General features: G+C 36.9%; 1 protein-coding gene across 6 annotated transcripts in view; it reads right to left on the bottom strand.

Annotated features, from left to right (window-relative positions):
• Positions 1-18,210, bottom strand: part of DPY19L3 (dpy-19 like C-mannosyltransferase 3) — a 42,262-nt gene extending 24,052 nt beyond the window's left edge. For 2 of the 6 annotated variants that reach the window (XR_012044107.1, XM_072872322.1), the window contains exons 1-10: positions 17,861-18,208; positions 16,153-16,295; positions 14,525-14,658; positions 7,382-7,472; positions 6,411-6,532; positions 6,065-6,210; positions 4,248-4,371; positions 3,335-3,469; positions 1,485-1,616; positions 264-365 (exon numbers count right to left, since the gene is read on the bottom strand). Coding sequence is in view for 5 of the 6 variants with exons in the window: in XM_072872322.1 (XP_072728423.1) it covers positions 264-365; positions 1,485-1,616; positions 3,335-3,469; positions 4,248-4,371; positions 6,065-6,210; positions 6,411-6,532; positions 7,382-7,472; positions 14,525-14,658; positions 16,153-16,255 (1,089 nt within the window). In the remaining variant the exon portion in view is untranslated. Of the gene's footprint in view, positions 1-263; positions 366-1,484; positions 1,617-3,334; positions 3,470-4,247; positions 4,372-6,064; positions 6,211-6,410; positions 6,533-7,364; positions 7,473-13,869; positions 13,995-14,524; positions 14,660-16,152; positions 16,296-17,860 lie in introns of those variants that run through there. The other 4 variants (XM_072872323.1, XM_072872324.1, XM_072872325.1 and 1 more) reach the window with 4 other exon arrangements.
• Between the last annotated feature and the right edge of the window lie 2,466 nt (positions 18,211-20,676).

The raw sequence follows: 20,676 nt of genomic DNA, 5'->3' as shown, positions 1-20,676 counted from the left end.
TTGTTATAAAATTACACGTGAGCTTCAAGTTACAAATACATATTTGATGATTTGGTGTTAATTTATGAAGTTTTAAGAATATGTTTTAAAATCTATATACCAAAAAGATTAGGAAAATGATCTTTCATTTCTAAACCGCAGTCTCTGAAATGCAGTGAAATCTCATTGCAATTTCTATTTAATGATATTGCTGTACATGGTTAACAAATAGCTTTTAACATAATACATTTTGTAAGTTTCTGTATTAAAAATTATTTGCTTACCTTGATGAATTTATTTATTAGGAGAGTCAAGCCCAAGACTAATAGTACATGAAGGATAAGTTTCCCAAGCCTATTAAGCAAGCCGCCCTTTTTTAGGTTTTTCTAGAAAGAAGAAAATATTAGTATTTCAGTACTTTTTTGTATGTATTTGGAACAAAATATTAGTATTTCAGTACATTTGTATGTACCGGAATAAAAGAAACACAGACTATTTGAAATAGCTTATCTGCTAGGCCTGATCAGGATCAAATTTGTATTAGGTTCATGTAAGCAAAAATGTATACATAACCAAGTATCCAGAATTAAGATCTATTTCTTCCACAAAACTGAAGGGACAATATCATAAAAACTCCCCAGCATATTGATCTGGCACAGTTTTGTAACTAGTCAAACAGCCGTCCTTCAGAGGTGGCTCCATTATATTTATACAACTGCTGGCAGCCAGTGCAACTGTGGTTGTGTTCCAAGATTCCCCTAATTTCAGTAGTACTGTGTGCCTTTTGAACTATCTATTCATTAGACCTTCCACCTACATATGGCAAAGGTGTCTTCTGGCTCTAACTGTCAGTTGATAGGACTTTGAGCAATTTTCCAGTTCAAAGCTCCAGATCTGAGAATGGTTCTTTGGCTGCTCACAGGCAACTTGGAATAGGTACAGGCATTGTCTACCTATAAAAATCACAGTCCTGATTTTAAAAGGTCACGAGTGAGAGACGGCAGGAATGGCCCTGTAAGTTCATAGATTCTGGTTAGAGGCTGTCGTCAATGCCAGTATCAGAAACAAGAGAACTGCGAATACAGGAAAAAAATCCTAATCTTTGAAAGAAACAACAGATTTCAGTAAACTGAATTTGATATGGGCCTAGTTCTCACAGAATATTTTGTTGGAGGCAGATCCATAAATCCAAGACAAGTCCTGCTGGAACAGGTGTAAAGTCCATTTATGCAATTTTTTTGCAGGATCCAAACTGCAGCTTGCACAATTGTAAATGTTAATAGCAATCACAGAATTATGGTGTCTGATGTGCTTGGTTATACTGTAGTTAGTGTAATTGAATTCATTATTTGATCATGCAATGTTTTTGTTGCTTTACGCGATAGTAATTCCTCTAATGAGTATTAGTAATTTAAGATTATAATGCATATAAATTACTCATTTCCCTATATATCTCTCTCTCTCACACTCTTTATTTAGTACTACAAAAATATTTTGGTACCTACCTGGACTGTTCTTGCTATCAAGACAGAAGCATTAAAACTTATAAGTAATGATCCAAGAATCATAGAATTAAAGAACTGTAGGACACAGACTAGCAGTAATCCAGAAATCTGAATGATATAGAGCCATGTAACCTGTAACAATAATGAGATTTTTATGTCTAGAAAACTTTACAGTCATAGCTGCTTTTCTTTGACTATGTTTTATAATTTATTTCAACGTTTTTTACAAAAAATGTATCATCTTACACTAAATCATTACACTTATAGCCATTACTATATCCTTTCTATATTTACGTCCTGGACTAGTTAGGTTAATATTTTATACCTATTTTATACCTAGGAAAGCCTGATGCTATAATAAAGCAGATAAGTTAATTGCAGACTGAGGAAAACATTAATTACTTAATATTTGGAAGACGGTTTGTATTTTCTTTAGTCAAAGAATTGTTTCTGTAGCCTCTCTAATGTCTTTATGACTAAAGAGTTTATGACTAAAGAGGCTCAGTGCAGTTCAGCAAACATCAGCTGATTTCTCTAACTTTTTAATAATAGTTTAGTGTAGTCCTTTTTGAGCTATGCTAAACTATCACAAATGTTCAACTGAATACAATCACTAAAAACCAGCTGATTTTCTGATACAGTGGTACCGAAACATGAATTTTACCTGACACAAAGATCCTGAGTTCAGCCTTGTAATACAACAGTGGTGTAAGTCAGTATCAAATGGCCCAACAAAACTCCAACAGTTTTAAGTATCACTTCTTGGAAAATTAATATGGAATAAGAGTGGTGCGGTAAGTCCATTTTAGTAGAATTCAGGATGAAGCTGGTGATTTGTCAACTTTTAAGGTAGCTGCTTAGTCACATTAATTGCTAACTTCAGCTTACATTCGCAGATATAATGAAGAGTTTCTAAACTCTTAAATAAACCACATTTATTTTGATATGCAGCCACCATACTAATTTTCAGTTAAATTAATACAATCACTAATATTCAAGTCTGCTTCAAATTTAAAATTAAATTAACATGAATTACTCTTCATCCTACTGTAACCTTCCTTAAAGTAACGTTAGAACCTTTTTCAACTAGTGTAAGCTTTTACAAGGGCTAAAATAATCTCAGTAGAATTTCACAGCGACATTAAATTCAAAGACAATGTTTTCATCTTCTACAGTCCATTTCTATTTCCTAAGATTGACTGTAAATGATCCCTTATCTTCTTAACAACACTTGTTTTACTTTTTGGCTCATTCAGTTCAGCAACATAGCAGCGACAATGTTGTTATCTTGTGGTGAATTTCAATGTACGAAAGATAACTGCTTCTCCTGAGCAATCTGGTGTATCTTCTTCCTTCTCTTTGTGGTACAGTGCCTACACCTAACTTTCAAACAAGGATGCACAATACTTGAGGAAAAATTCATACATTGTTATGAATTCAGCTTAGGCAAAGATTTCTTGTGCTAGTTTTTTTTCTCCTGGCCACTTCCAGAGGACATGCTTAAGCTGTGGTATTAGATCGACTGTTATGATGGTGTTTAAAAGCAATCCCTTAATAGTGTCAAAACATAGCTGTGTCTAAACAAAACTAGACAAAAATTAAATTACAGAAGTGAATTACATAAAGTGTAATAAAATCAGCTGACAAAAAGATCAGAAATGGTGTTGTTTTGATTATTCATTTTTACACTTGCCGTATATACACTGTCATTACTTAAAAGCACAAAGCAGCACAGTGTATAATCCGTATTACTTTGGGTATCCAGGCCACTAGTTAGGAAAATACCTCTAAAACTGTTAGCTTTATGATAGAAAAGAAAAAAAATTGGTTATTTCCAAACATAATCTTACCTTTGCTGTGGGAATCATGTCAAAGCAGTCCAGTATGAATAAGGCCAATGCTTGTATCAGCATCATAAACTGATTAAATTGCCAAGTCAGGCTAAAGAGAAAAGTTGCTATAAATACAGCCGTAAGTGTCAATCTCTGGAAGGAGGGAATGAAGTTTTATTTAACTTTATAGTTTCCTTCATTAAAAACAAAGCATACAAACAACCCTCCCCCCGCCCCCCAAACCAAAACCCACCTTAATTTGGTTTTATTTTAAATCCATTTTTAAAACATTAATATGAGTTTTCTAACTGCAATAACTGCTTGGAGGATAATGAACATTTTTTAGAGTTACAGGTTCTTGTATTTATGCTTGTATTTTACCATTGTAATACTACTTGCAAGAAAATGGCAAGATCTCAAAGAGTTTCAGCCCATGGATTAACACGCAATACATGTTTTACTATGCTATAAATAGCAGTTACTTGATCAAACTGAGGAGTAATAACTTAAGAACTGTTTGTCAAATAAACTGTATCACCAGTTTGCTTTTATTCTTGCAAATCAGGACAACCTCTTAAATTTGTAAAACAAATTAAATCAAAAGAAAATCTTTAATCCCTGTGGTTTACAAGCTTTTCTCCCATCCACTTTGTGTTACTCTCATGTCTTCTTAAATACACAGTACCGTTGTCTTGTACTCTCTAGAGCTTACCTTTATTTTTTTTCAGTGCTAGGCGTATGTATTGCTTTGTATTTCAACTACATCTAAATTAACAGAAGGCTCATTTGATTAATGTTTTCAGTGTTAGAAGTTATTTTTGTGTGTATATATATCCACTGCTATAAATGCTTATTAAGTATTTTGTCCTAAGTTTTACAGACAGTTTTCTGATACTACTTTTACTGTGTCATACTTGTTAGAAATACTCACTTCTTGAACAGGCTGTAAATGAGTTCTGAGTAGGTATGTGATGGCTGCTATCTGAACAGCAAAGAATGGTAGTGCCCAGTTCTCTCTTAAAGGAATGGTGAATTCTACTCTTGTAGTATCTATTCTGTACAAAACAAATGGAGTTTCATAAATTTAAAACAAATAAAACACCAACTGGGTGACAGAGAGGTTGCAACGACAGGCATCTTTGTGTTATTTTAACTACTTATTGATAAAAATGGAGGCGCTACACTCTAGTTCCTTCAACATGCCTGGCTCTGAAAAAACATTATGAAGGTTCTGCAAGTCATCCATTGTTTCTGCACCTCAAATGTTGTATTTCAGCTTCACTTACTGTTAAAGAACTTATACTATGGATTAAATCTTACTTATGAAGTACAGCTTGGGTAATTTAAAAATGAACAAACCAACCCCAAAACAAAAGCACTCCCAAAATCCAGCATGTGGAGTTTTCACACCACAGGTAATTTTACTTCATTTTTTTGGTTTGCAAAAAGCACATATAAGAATAAATAGGTATCAATTTCTTCACTGTCATCCCAGTGCATTGGATTTGAATACCGCTAAACCGGTTAGGAACTTCTAGTTATTTTTTGAATGCTCTAACATAAAAAGTATGCGATGGAAGTTAGTAAAAGTTCCCCAAAGGGCAGTCATTTACAAAACCTGAATTAAAAGTTAAAAACAAAAAATAATTCCCTTTTTTCTTGTGTAGAGAAAATGTTTGCTAAAAAGGAAAGTAAGCAACACATCTGAGACATGCTTAGCTGGATGAAAAAAATGTCTAAAATGGAGTTACTCGGTAGCTTTGGATGTACTTCATCTGGACAGAAAGTCTTTATTCAAATCAATTCCATGTACTTATTCTATTTGCATAAAGGATAAGAAGCTTCCATTGTTCATTAATTATGAGAAAGAAGGACAAAACAAATCTGCTCCAAATATTCTGTAAATGGAAAAGATGACCTCATAAAATAAACATGTGAACTACTGCACACTGCATATATTTTTTAATTACTTTCATCTTTGAAGAAAGAAACGTTTTACCACTATATACCTATAATTATTCTGCAATGGACATGCCTGCAGATAAACTTTTTTCACAGCTGCTGATTAACATATCAAAGTTTTGATAGAACTGACATTGTACTTTTATTTTTTTTATTAATTTACAGGTAACAGCCTATGTCACCAGTCTTAGCTTCATGCCAGCAGCTTACTGCTGGCCTAAAGCCAGTTCTTCAGTTTTTCTCTCGAAATTGAGAATTCTTCAAGTGATAAAGCACTAGAACAGCTCAATTACCATCTTTTTTCCTCTGCGTCTTAGTGCAGGAGATGTCTACAGGAATAAGGGAACAGAGAAGCTGAGCTTCAGATGATCTTAAGTTGAAGGAATCCCTGGAGGTTGGGTGTGGGGCAGTGAGGAGAGACCTGAAGGGCATATATGCAAGTGTCTTTAACACCTAAGGAATCCCAGGCTGGAGAAGACAGGGTACATCATCTGGAGATCCAGACACATCTGAAAGATGTAGTCCACTTTCAGAGACCAATTTAAGCCAAAATTTTCTACTCAAACTTCTTGAAACTTTAAAATCCTAGTCTGCAATGTCAGCTCATTTCTGATTATTTTCTAATTATTTTGTGTTATTTAAATATTTTCTTTCCATTTTCTGACTAATCTGGAGAGAGGCCTTATAGTTTCATTTTTTGTCCAACTAATCATGCATTTGAAGGTTTAATGCCTTACCTTTGAAATGAGGTAGTTTTAGAAAGATCTAATGTTTAGTCTCACTTACCTGTTTGTAATATACCAGCAAGCTGCCAACAACCCTGAAAGCCACGTTCCACTAAGAAGCCAGCTTGTTACATACAGAGCAATGACATAAACTGCCTGAAGTCCAAACAAAGTGTAGATATAAAAATAAACAGGCTCTACGTATTGCTGTAAAACACAAGAATACTGATGTTGACATAAAACTCTCATGGGGGGGACTATACTTAATATGAATTAGATTTTGTTTTTACAAATTAAAAAGGTATCAGGAATATTTCTAATTAGAAAATAGCTAAAAAGGGGAGCTATGATTCACTGCGCAATCTTCATAATGCACTTACAATCTAAAGCCATAAATAAATGCCTACCTGAATTGGAAGAATCCTATACAGAATGCTGAGAAACACCTCCTGGTAAACATTCATTCTTTCAAGTATGTTAATTGTCCTCACAGATTCAGTTTTATTGTCATATACTAAACCATGTAAACCTTAACGATAAAGAGAAATTGAAATAGGAGATTGTCATTTTCCCCCTCCATCTTCATTTGAACAGTGAATAACTTTTTCAAAGGTATTTTAGGATGTCTCATCAAAAGCTGCAAATTTTGAGTCAAGGATTCAGATCACATTACCTCTGTATCAACATGACCTTCTGAGGTCTTCAGTTTCCCTGCTTTGAATGTGACTCAGAGTGCTAATTCAAATACTATATATTTAGTGATGTATAAAACATTTATTTTTACACTTACATTCCTAGCATAGAATCTGTAGTACATACTGGATCTTGAGAATCATTCTTGTCACTACTTTGAACACAGGTGATGTTAATATTGACAAATGTGTAGTATAAGCAAAATTGCTAGGGAGCAACAGTTAAGTATCTAGAAAATACGAGACTGTCACAAAGACCCCCTTCATCATATATAACTTCCAAGGAAGCTGCTCATTGTGTCACTTACTGTCCAGGCATACAGCAAAAAAATTGCTCCTTCCCTCAAATAGCACATAATTCAAATTAAACAAGAGAAGAATAAAAATGACAGTAATATACTGAATAAACCAGCAAGGCTGAAACCTCAACAGATATGAAAGTTGTCCCTCAAAGTGATTGCCTTCATTAGAATGTGAAGGTGTGGCACAGAAATCAATGTATCATTGTGAAATTTACTATGTCCATAACTTAGTGGCTCCCTGGTGTATGAACAGAATAAGTCTGTCTGTAGTACAATTGTTACACTATCTTTCACAGTTATGGTATTCCTTGTTCTCAACTATATTTGAAAAAATATTAGTCAGCTGACAACATGAAGTAAAACTTACTTTACAGTTTACAATACCTTGCTGGATGGAAGCAGCCTGAATCATCTGTTTGTAGTAGGAATAATAAAGTCCACATTCTGTTCTGAATGAAATTTCTCTTTCAACTTCCTGCAAGTGAAATTTCAATAGTAAATTCACTTTCCATTTGCTTTTCACAGTCATATGAAGCTGCCTTCAACTCAAATTCTTGCTGCACCAGCAAAATTGACCTATACAGTGGCTTGAGTCTTTGGGTTCGTGCATTCTATGCAACTTAGTTCAAATAATGGTAAAATGCACAGACAAATTAGGGTGCGAGGCAAATGGCTGAGGTGTCAATGCCTCTGTTAACAGCGGAATGTATATGCCTTTTGTAATTCTGATATGCCATTCAGAAACATTTTGGATCTTTTACTATTTTTTGTAATATTCAATGTTGATATAGGTGCAGCGGCCAACAGCTGGACTTTAAAACTGCATATGCTTGCTCCATGCATTTAACCTTTTCTTCCATATGTAGACATCCCATAGTTTTCCATGGCTTTGCCACCTTAAGGCTCAATTAATGCAGTGTGCTATACTTGGTACTGCACCATAACGCCACTCTGAGATTTCAGCTGGCAGGGTATGATGCTGCTTCCCACTTGTTAAATGCTGTTTCTTGCAGGAAGCCAGCTGTTCATCACTCTCAAATTATAGGTTAAAGGAAAAGCAATTCTTTACTTATTTTTAGTTGTAGGTAAAGTTATTATTTTTAATTTTAAAATGTTCAAATTATTTAAACTAGGTACACTTCAAACTATGCCTCTTTCTTGGCTGATATTGCAGCAGGTGGAGTCTAGCGAGATATGAAAGCTCTCCGAGAGAAAACTGCTCTCAGTACAGGATCTTTGCTTTGGAATTCACCTCCTTTTGTTAACTCTTAGTTGTGAAGACCTAATGAAATTTAACAAATTCAGAGCTTTGGGTGACCACATTTAAACAAAATAAGACTGCATGAACAACCAATCTGAAGAGAAATAATAGGCAACTTACACAAAATTGTTTTATTATTAGTGATCTTTTTAGTAGTTTATATAAAAACATCCCAGCAAATATCTCTTATAAGCAGTAAGTTAGAAAATGTTTATATCCAGATTTGAAAATCCAGTGAGATTCCTGTATGTGGTGTAAGCAAGGCATCAAGAAATTTCTGAAGATAATCTTATTAATCCAGCTTTCTTTACAAAAGAACGTAACTGAAATAACAGAATGTTACTGTTTTCTGAGATTTTTACGAATTCCATTCCGGTTAATGCAACCTTGCATAGAATCCCAAGACTTTCATCTTTCTCATACAGTCCCATCTCTTTTGCTGGAACAGAATCAATACTATTTCAGAGCTAACATAAAGCTAGATAAAAAAGTCATGTTCCTCCCTCCTCTACTACCCAGTATAGAATCTTAACTCAAAACATGTGTTTTATTGAAGTCAACTGTTGACAAACTAAACCAATATTAGTTCTGGTCTGAGAAAAATCAACAGATAAAAACGCATCTGATTCAATGTAAGTTCACAATTAAACTCCCCAGCTGCTCTACGACACACAAATCATTATAACACCAGCAGAAGAAACTGACATTGGCACTAAATACTAAAAGCCACACACTTAGCAAGATGAGAATGCTGAATTTTGAACGAGCTCTAGTTTCAAATTCATCACTGCTGAAAAGTTTTCTAATACCAAAAAGTGGCTGATTCTAAGTGGTCATAAAAAAAAAAAAAGAAGGAATGTTAACATTTGGAATTTATTAAGGGGGAGAGAGTAGTCACAGAGGGGGATCTAATTAGCAAAAATGCATTCAAACATGATTAATTTGTAATCCTGGCACCAGCTGTATTCAACCAAATGCTATACTTTATGAGACAAACACTAGTGAGTTTTACATCTGTTTCATGCTAAGATAACATCTGTTTTATTCACTCACAATAGTTTTCCAGTTCTACAGCAATTTATACTTTTCCTAGTATTCCATGTCAATAAAAACATACAGACTTCTGGGTAAGCATTATAAGAGCACATGTTTATCTTCCTGTATATTCAATTTGTGAGTGTTTAACAAAGAAGTTACCACTGTGCCAAGGGAAAAAAAAAAAAAAAGAACACTATCCTCCAATATACCTATAGAATTGCATACAATTTCAATTTATGCAATTGTATCCTAATAATATTAAGCATTCAAAACAAAATATAAAGGACTTTTCCTCTCAAGGGCAGTGCAAAATTCTAGAGCTTACGTTTCCTCACACTTCTTATCCAAGTCATTCAGAATACTGAGCAAGTAGGCAAAGTCTGAGTTGAGTTTTTCTATAAGTAAAGAGCATAAGCAAAGCTCCAATTAGTTTTCTTTTTTGACAAAGCTAAAGCACAATTTGTGTAATTGAAAATATTTTTTAGCTGTTCAATTTAAGATCAGAAAGATTCGAAAATCTTCTCAACATGGAAACTCAATACAGCCAGCTGCTATCAGTGTACCTGGTTGCAAATCATGCCTTCAGCAAATGTATTTAATCCTTCTACATGGTCTCTTGGCTGGTTAACTTCATGCCTAGCTGTTAGAATGGCATGGTTCCTACTCAGATCAGACTTTTGATCCAGAGTAAAAGTACCCATAGCCACTCAACAGGTACTTCTTTGGGAAAGTACCACCAAAGTACTGGACTGTCCTCCTCCTCTTTATGGCTTATGCATTAATTTTGTAGAGTTCTAATTAGCTGGCTACCTGTTTCCCCACTTTTTTTCAGCTTTATTTTAGATTCAAAATGTAAAAAGGGAAAATATAAGCACTTCAGAGGAGGAATCCCAGGATTCTTATCCTGCATGTCTGAGAGATTTAAAAGTTGGTATTTTTATTCCTGACTTCTTGCAAGCAGCAATTTTATTAAAGGAAAATTCAATAATAGTAGTCTAAATGCTTACTCAGAAGGAATGAAGAATAAATGAAAGCTCTGAAGTTTACCCGTTTGTGTTACAGTATTAATTTGCTATGTGGCCTTGGTTCATTCCTGTTTAAGGTTTCTCCACAGTTTGCATTTGAACAAGCAATACAACAGGGGACAGGAGAGGTGATGCAATTCTCTCCCCCACCCCCTTCATTTTGTTATTTTCATAGTAGATCTTGTTCCTAGAAGATACTATACTTGAGGAGCAGTCACTAAACTGCTACTGAAAATTACTGAAAATAGACTAGCCACGTTATATGTGTCATGCCAGAAAGTTTTCAGAAAACTGAGAAAGGATTTTTGGCTAAGAAATCTGTTTTGGCCTTCACCATCATAAATGGGAATCTTTGTTGTTTTAATGCACGAGAAGATATTAAAACTTTTTTCTTCAAAATTGTTTGGTCAAGATAAGGGATTATAACCTTCCGTGATCCCTGCTGGAAGTGTACACAAACACAGCTTCTGACTATGTAACATGGTACTCTGCATTATCTTTTTTTTTTTTTGTAGTTCTTTCAGGAGGCCTTGGGATAAAAAAAGAGTACCGATCATGTACCTCTTTCATAGCATAAACCGCTCCTCCAGATCTGCATTTTCAGTTTTTCTGATAAGAAAACAATATTACATCTTTCTCCAATGACCATGGCAAATTTATAAGAGCAGGAATATTTATTAGCAAATAAGAACAAGATTCACACATACTACAGCAGCTGAAATCAATGCACTGTTGAAAGCCATATTCAAAATAGAACAAAATGGTATAACAACCACAGAACAGTTTTTCTAGTTGGGTGAACCATTGCTGGAAGACACCCAAAACTGAACTGGCTTTCTATGAATTGCAATTGAAATTACAGAAAGACAATCACTACAAGCGTACGTGCAAGTTGTGACTTCAATTACTTAGAAGTTAAGAATCATGACTTCGCATAATGAACTCTTTTTACTTCCAATTGTTAGGGTTGAATACAATTGGCAAACTGCACAATTTTGTACCTAAGCAATCATGACATTGACACATCAATGGGGTCTTCAGAACAAAAATTCCACCTTTTGTACCTAAATGGTATATTTGAAAACCTCTGTTTAGTTTAGTGCAAAAGTGTCAGATACACAGTGCAGACCTCCTTCTACTGATGTACAAAGAGATGAGTACCTCCACGTAGCAGAAAAAAATTACAAAGCAAGTCTCCCATTACGTCTCACTATATTAATTTAGTAGCCATGCATACCCTTTTGTGTATGAATTCTTATCATCTGACTAAATGTAGTGTATTGAAAGAAAGGAAAAAAGTTCAGAGGGAAAATATGTTGTTACATAATTTTTATATAGAGTTCAGTAACATAAAATCCACAAATTTGCACTGTTTACAGCCAATCCAGAGTAACTGAAGTTACTAATTTAAAATGTGTGGAAATATAACTGATTTAGAACTTATTTTCTTTTCCATGTTTCAGAGCAGTGGTGATGCACTACTATGTTGCACAGACATGAGGGTTAATGAAGCACTGAATGTGTATTAGTATTGCTTCCATTTCTTCTAAATGTAATGTTTAATAAAAATAAAACAAAATAACCTCTGCACTTCATTAAGCAAGGCATGCAATAATTGTGTGACAAGAATTAGACTACAGTCCTCCCTTCTGAGAATTAGGGCTGGGGTACGCATTAAAATAAAACTTACTCTTTCAAAATTTTTAGAAAATTCAGTTAATATATGCAAAAATATATGCTTTGGCCAAACTTATAAAATGTTAGAGAAAAAAGCAAATTTTCCATTTATTTTCAACATAACTTTTGAGGATCTCAGATTGTTCCATAGCGTATTTTATTCTTGTCTTTTATTAGTACCTGGTATGTGCTGTAATTATAAGATTAGCCAATTTAGAAATGCTGGAAAACATGTACATACATCTAGAGATACTACAATGTCCACTCATACATACCGACACAGAGATATCTATATACTGTTTTACAGATGTTACGGTAAGCCTTCCTGTCTCAGCTTCACAGGAAATTTCACAGGCTCTTCATATGCAGTCTTCTCTTCCCGTACTACTCACAAAACAGTATTTTGTTTAAACTTTCTCTCATGCACATATATTTGAATGTATTCTTTCTCTGCTTAGTTAAGAGAAAGTGTATCAAAATATACAGTTTGGATTTCTTATCTTGCTAGTCTCACTTATGGCTGCAAAATGCTCCGATATGGATACTGGCAAGAAAACAAGTCTAGACGATACTTAAGTTAACAGTAAAACCTTAGAAAGCTTTGTGTTAATCAAAGTGAAAGCACAGTCAGAGTCTGACTTGGCAGACAATTGCAGAAAATTTGATCAGACTTGACTCATCCCCAACCTTCTTTGCATTTGCAAATAAACTGCAGGGGTTACTACCTGTTTGGTCTCAAGCTGTAAGAAACAATTTGGGAACAAATCTTTAAAAGTACCTTTGAATCTTGCTTGGGACCTAAGTGTTTACAAAATAATCTGCATTTGTCTGATCAATCAAGTTAGAGCTATAGCCTTCTATTTGGCAAGATATCCTTAGAAACAATATTAAGTTGAGAGTGTGTACATGCAAAACACAAACAGTATACACTCACTGAACACGTATCTCCAAAAAGCAGGAGTATGTATGAAGCCTGATCACTTTTGGCTGTGTTACAACTGGGTATTTTATCTCTAATAATATGTGAAATCTCATTAACGCTTTCCCTGTTGTTATCAGTTTAAAATTAGCACTGTAGCCACATGCATTATCTGCTGGAGTTCACATCTTACTGAAGAAGATATAATGTGAGATAAGATAATATCTGCATCTCTTTCTCCTTTAACCTGCTGGTAGATTAATTTAACGCTTTCTAGAATCTTTCCATCAAATTGGCTGAAATTGCTCATGTTCCAATGTTACTAGTTATATCAACTCCATAGGATTAAATGAGAACTACAGAGACAACAGAATCCAGACTAAAAATATCTAGAGGGTTTTATTTCAGTTTTGATAGCTAATGGTATTCTAGTGTACTTAAAATCAAAACAATAATTATCAAATAAAATGAGCATTTCATCCATTGGGGCGCAACTTAATTTCAACTACAGACTTGCTTCTCTCAGTGAATTTTGTGTCCCTCTGTATCAGTTCAACAGAATAAAAATGCTGTACCGTTATTGCCACAAGTCCATACCTGTTTGTACTTCAAAATATACAATACCAGTGAAATTAATCAATACTTGCTTTTGGAAAGAAAAGGCAAACCTAAGGTGTACCTTCAATATATATACAAGCTACCTATATATTCAAAGAAAGATGAGAGTGGGTACAAAACAGTATTATATGTATAATACAACAGCAATTGTTTCAGTAAGTGTGAACTATTTTTATTATGGAAATATAAATGTTTCTGGGACAGAAAAAGTGCGAGGTATAGGAAAGACACACTGCAATGCAAGTATTCCAATTAAATATACATACTCTTCGAATAACATAATACATAGACCTAACAGAGTGAATTTTAGGCATCTAAAAGGAAAATGACTCACCTGTTTCTTTTCTCTGGTTAAATTTAGATATGTGTACAGCTGCATTATTTTCCCATGCAATGATTCTAGGAAAAAACTAGTCAGTCCTGGATCTTGGGAATGGTTGGTTTTACATTGGTGAATGTCTGAAATACGTTTTGAGGTTTGCACATTTAGGATAACACTATATGAAATTAGTATTGAATAGTAAGAGACTGTGCCTAAACTGTATTACAATTATCACTGTATAAATACAACTAAAGAACTGTGTGCCAGGATTTTGCATATTTCTAATTTTACCTGGTTTTTTTTTTGTTTTTTGATTGCTTTGGATAAAAGAAAGATTATTATAGAGCAACATAGAGTGGATTGTTGAAATTCTATTCTAGATAATGATAAATGGTTGGAAGAACCATAGCTACACTGAGGCAGGAGCTGTGTAGCAACGTTTTTGGAGAAAAACTGGGGAAAGGTATTTATAGAAATGATCAAGTATTTAAAAAGTGGTGGGAAGGGAAGCACAGCTTTTTTTAAATTAAATTAAATTTTTAAAAAATGAAATATTCTATGTTTTTGAGCAAGTTACAAGACCAATATATAAATAAATGAAATTTCAACTAACACTCATATTAATGCTCTATGAAAGCACTGATGAAACTATGAAAATGACTGTTACCTTAATATTGGAAAACCACAGGTCATTTTCATGCAGTGTAGCAACATAAACAGAAGTAAGAAGTCCAAGAGAGATGGCAACAATTCCACCAACAGTTATCCAGAGTATGTTCCACAGCTTTCCACCTGTATGGTCTTGGAAGAAAAATAGTTCACTCTAATTGTGAAACACACAATTCAACTTAAAGGAATTTTGGAAACTCATTTACACATTGCCTGTGCTAGTACAGTTTACATTCTGTAGGTAACAGGACACTCAGTTTTAAGAGGTCTTTATGGAGATGTGGGTTTTGTTTTCTCATATAGCAAACTCAGAGTATTTTATTTACATGCAAAGTGAAATAAGGTGTGCCTTAATTGGTAAAATGTAGTTATAGTTTAAGAACACTATGATCCTACACAAATCTAGATAAATACCATATCTGATTTGTAAATCTAAATTGGAATACACTTCAGGGCATTTTTTTAATTAAGGCAATACAGGATGACTGTTAGATCACAAAGTAAGAAATTAAAATCTTCAGACGTCTTAAAACAGCTGCCTGTTTTTGAGGGGTTTGCTTGTTTTTTGTAAAAAAACAACACTGAAGGTTCAGAAGTCTCACTAAATACCCACAAAGAGACTGAACAGCAGCCAAAGCAGCCTTTGATAATGGTGTCATGCTTTGAATTGCAGATGACCTCCTGCTGACATCAATAAGATTATAGATGGAATGATGGGAAAGAAAGGTTGCGTTTCTAGGTAGCTCGATCAATTTATTGTACACTTATTTTCCTGGGGTTTTTTTAGGGTTGGGGTTTTTTTAATGTTGATGTAAGGCTTAATATGGATCTTAGTGATCTGGAATTATATCTTTGAAATGTCTATTTCATACTGTGTGGGACATCTACATAATGGGTACCAAATATGCAATTCAACGGAAGTGAGGGCTGGGCTGGATGAGAACTATGACCACTTCCCCATTTTATATTTAGCCTAAGCATACTTGTGTGGAAACAACAATATAACTTTCCTTTCATTTACCCACATTGCATATATAGAAACATTTAGAAATTAGATTGAAACATCTCTTCAAATAGCTTAATTAAAAAAACCAAAACCAAACTTTGCCAACTCGAAAGTTATAATTCTAAATAAAAACTTTGTCAGTATTTCATTACTTAAACAGATCCTTGAATTAAGACACTTAATGTCTCTCTTTTAAACTTACCTAGCTAGTCTGTCCTATAGTCAAAAAGCAAGGGTTTGCAGTTAAATTCAGATTTCATGTGCAATCTGCTTATATTTAAGTACAACTCAAAGGGCTTCAAATTCTTTTATGTTACCAATTATTTGAACTGGGATTCATTTAAGAACCTACATAGGCATATGAAATCTGATAGTGTGTCACTGATAGTAAATTGAAAAAAAATTGTTCTCACCAATTTAAATTAGGATTTTAAAATAGAGGTGAGGTTGACATGCAGTAATCTGCATGACCTCTGTTTCATCCAATTAATTTTAATGATAGATATTCAAATATGAAAATGTATTTGGTACATACCTAGTTCTAACCTGTGCTTAGGATAGATACCAAAAGCTAAACACTACTAAAAAGCCATAATGTTATAATCCTTTTCATTACCCACCAGATAGAATTTTCCCATCAGGCTTTACATTCTTCTCCTCTGAAGGCTGATCTTCAGCCACTTCTGTGCCTTTTTCAACCCTTCTCTGTCTTATGGTTGTCATGATGTCAGTCACTTTAATTCATTATTCTTCAGTCTGACTCCTAAATGGACACATACAAGCAATGCATCTTCCTACCCAAACATTCACTTAATACTGTATGAAATATCTGAAAACCAAACCATATTTTACTGCCATCAGAAACTTTGACTTACAGAACTACACTGTAGTTGAAGTGTATCTTACAAAAATGCAATATTTTTTTAAATTTGTACAACTCAGAGTGCAAATTAAAGTATAGAAAACATTATATTAAATTTGTAAGGACTTAAGTTCACAATTTTAGATACTCTTGACCATGTTTTCAAAATTATTATTTTGACTGCCCTCACCCTTGACCCTTGACTCAAAATGCACACCAGGCTCCACTTCTTTGAAAAAGTGTAAGCCCTTCAAAGAAAAATTAGTCCTTTTAGGGTATTTTAGTTGGACACCTAAAATAGAAAGCCAGTTGTTTAAATCTTGGCTTTCAGGAAATCCCAAAAAGGGGGCTATCTTATGATGCAAAAATTATGCCAGAGCACATGCGCTATTAAAAAAAAAAAAAAAAGAGACACACAGCATTAAAAAAATCCTTGATGTTTTATACTATTAAAGCACCATAACATTTGAGAACATTACAAAAAAGACAAAAAGAAGAGCAGCTAGTCCTTCCCCTGTTAATTCCCAGGTGCTCTCTGCTCTGAGCATGGTCCATACATAAAACGGCTTCAACCTGCCATTCTGCACTGGAAAATCAATGATGTCCCATCCTGAATGCAAAAATCTGCTACCAGAGCACAAACACCGATATTTGTGTTACCACTGGTGTAACTGACTGGTAATGGTAATGCTCTAAGAAATATGCCTCAACCACACAACCTTGTTGTTTTAAAGCTTTTGCAGTGGATTAGCTTCATCTTTTTCCCTCATGCCCGGGAAAACACATGGAGGGAGCTATGTGAGCATGTATCTAAATTGTTTTTAAATAGCTAGTTTGTAGAAAACCTGACAATTAATTAATACAGGCAAGATGGTCATCACAACCATGCTCCTTCTCTGCACTGCCAGTCTCAGCCAGCTTTCCTCAACGCCTTATGCCGAAGGGAAGGGTTTCGCCCGGCACACGCGGGAAAGCCTCGACAGGGCGCCGGGAAGGGAACGTCCCGCCTCCGTCCCCACAGCTGCCCGAGGCCAGGTGAGGCGAAGCGAGGCCTGGGGCAGCGGAGCGGGGGCAGGCCCTGCGGCTGCAGGCCGGGTCCGGGGGGCACGAAGGGGAGCCCGGGGCAAGGCCGTTGGTGGCGACGGGGCAGCGCAGCAGACAGGCAGGAGGGCGGCTGAGAGCGAGCGCGCCTGAGCCGCCGACGGTGAGAAGAGAGCGGCCCCGGGGGCTGGGCAAGGGCGGGAAGGGGAAGCAGGAGGGCCGGGCCTCGGGCTGCGGCTCTCCCGGCGGCCGGGGCGGGCCCCGCGGGGCACGGGCAGCTCCACACAGCGCCGCCTTTCCGCCGCCGGCGGGGCGGATCGCTGCGGCCTGCGCGGCCCGGCCCGGCGCGACCTGCTTGGCGGCGGCTCCGCCATCCGCCCGTCTCCTCCCCTTCCCCTCCACATCCCCCCTGGCGGGGCCGATACCTGCCGGCGCTCCGAGGGCCGCGGGTCGCTGCAGCGGGGCGGCAGCTTCTCCTACCGGCGCTGCCTGCGCGGAACCGCCCGGGCCCCGCCGCGAGGAGGGGAAGGGGCGGGGGTGGGGGCGGCGCGGCGCCTTTTGTTCGCCCGTCAGGCGGAGCGGAGGGGCTGCAGCAGCCGGAGCGCCGGGCTCGGCGGTGGGCTGGGACGCGCCGGTGGGCAGGCAGCCGCCGCCGGACGGGGGAGGCCCGCGCGGGGAGGAGCCGCGGGCTTTGGGGAGTGGGCGGGCTGAGGGCCGGGGCCGGGCTGCGGGTGGGGCGGCCTGTCCGCCCCCTGCGGCGGGGCTCGGGGCGGCACTTCCCTCCGCAGCGCTCGGCGGGCGCGTTCGGGTTCCTGTGCCGCTTTCGGGCTCTGCGAAAAAAAGTACGGCGGGGCAAGGTTGTCAGCGAAAGCAGAGACAGGCAAAATCGCCCCGGTCCCCGTCCCTCCCCACGCCGAAAGGGCTTTAAGTAGTTAAAATGTCAAAAGGCGGGCTTGCGGCCGGTGCCTGCCCGGGCTGCCCCCGCGCCCGGCTGTGAAAATCCAGTCAGCGAGGCTGGGGGCGGTGCTGGGCGGCTCGGGGCCGTAGGGCGGGATCTGCTGCTCCTGCGCGGAGGCGGCGTGCGCAGGGGCGGGCCGCCCGCCGCCCGCGGGGAGTGGGGCCTGCTCTGGGGCGCGCTGGCCGCTGGGCTGGCTGCAGGCGCGGGAGATTCTTTTCTCAAATAGTGACGTAGAATTTGTTTTTAGTGGTACTGTTTGTGTTTTTTTTTTTTTCCCAATAGATGTAGTTCCAGATCTATGTGAAGTGATTTTTTTAATTTAAATTAGAACGCTAAACAGTAGGGGTGTATTTTGCATTCAGTTCATTATAAGCTCCATTGTATTTCTGGATCAACTGCAGCGTAAACATGTAAGGGGGGAAAAGACCTTTATCTCTGTAGCAGAAAGATAACGCCAACACCAGACTTTTTTCCACTTAACAGGTACAACCTACCCTTGCAGTAACTCTTTTTGTAAATTTTATTTGCAGTGTCCTTAAAGATAGTTATCATAGAAAAAAATTCCCCTTAGAGCCTTTACCAACATGCCAACTCCCAGATCCTATCACAGAAAGCAGATTTCGCAATAATCCATACAAATTCTGTGGAACAGGCAGGATAGAGTTCACTTCTTCAGGACAACATTCAGTTGATGTTCCATCACCATTTTACAGTCCAGCAATACTTTTTTTTTTTTTTTGATTCCACAACTGTGGTTCATTGGCAAAGTCAGTATTTTGAGCAAAGAGAGGTATGAAATTCATAGAAAACATGCTCAGAGATGCCAAGAAAACTGTGTGACTAGTAATCACCCAGGTAATTCAGAGTTTTGAAGCCATTGACTTAGGACATTAGAAATCAGGAAATTTTTCAGTATCTGTCTTCACACTTAGTATGTTTTAGAAGTATTTTTTAGAACAAACAGAATTATTTTCTCTTACTTCCTCTGATTAAGCTCTCCAAATAGTTAAAATTTCTACTATAAGTCAATTTACAACAAACAGACTAGCCATACTTATTTTTTTGAGCAATAAGGCAGGCGGTACATTTGTGGGGAATGCTTAAAGTAAGAATACAGAAACTGAAGAATTACAAGCTTTACAATGCACATTAGATTTACCTTATTTTTATCACTAATAGCATCACTGCCACATCATACATGTGTTTGTTAAAATGAACATATTGTATACAGATCATACAAGTGATTTTACAGTGTAAATAAAGAAAAAAAATATTGAGTGTGTGTACATTTTTGTGTAAAGCAGGTCAGATAAGGTACTTAAATTTCTGAGAAAAGGAATGGCGTGGAAGATGTTTCCTACAATGGAAATTCTGTTTATCCACTACCTGTAGAGAGGCCAATGCAAAGTAAAATCTACACAGAATAAAAAGTTGCAGAAACGGTTTAGAAAACATCATCATTTAAGAGCTTTAGGAATCCAGTAATTATGCATGTTAAATAAATTTGGGACCACCAAAAACCTGTTCTCTGTAGAATCAAAACTTGGGTAGATGTTATCTTTAACTAAATGACAGGCTGTGTAGCATGGTTGCCAACAGGCAGTAGTACAGAGAAGAGGGGGAGTTAACAGTCATCTTAATTCTACTGTGTTTTATGACACTGCATGTATGTAATATATATTTTATGTGATAAACAAGTTAGTACGGTCAGTTGAAGAAGTTTTCTGTTTTGTGGAAATGATTGCAGATTACCAGCAGTACAAATTCCACTGATGTTCGCGAACTACTAACACAATCCACGCTGTGAAATAGCGTTACTCGAACTGAAAACAGTTTGTGTAATAGAAAAGCATTAGACAGCCTTACATAGTGGTTAATGTATCTAAGAGTAAATGTTACCTTTAAGTCATTTTAGAATAACTAATCAGCTATAGCCATCACTTTGAAATAGTAACACCTATTGTTCAAGTTTCAAATAGCAGATTAGACAGTAGGGAAAAGAAAAAGATGCATTTTTTCCCAATTCTATATAATATATTAAGAAGTCGTATTTCCTGTTGCACTAAGTGTTTGGGTACAGAACTAGAAAAAAATGGAGTGGGAGAAAAACCCTCTGCCCTGATCCTCTGTCTGGAAGTATTCAGAACAGATGAATCTGATGCTGTTTTGCCTAATATTCTAGGGACAACAGCTGAAATACAGTAAAAGCTGGAAAGTATCACACTACAGCATTCTTTACTCCCTCTTTTTGCCAGGGACTAGAGCAATGTAAGTGTAAAAAGA

Source organism: Ciconia boyciana, chromosome 9, assembly GCF_034638445.1.
Source record: "Ciconia boyciana chromosome 9, ASM3463844v1, whole genome shotgun sequence".
Classification (NCBI taxonomy): Eukaryota; Metazoa; Chordata; class Aves; order Ciconiiformes; family Ciconiidae; genus Ciconia; species Ciconia boyciana.
Note: the sequence above shows the minus strand (reverse complement) of the source record. Positions and strands in the feature narration are given on the sequence as shown.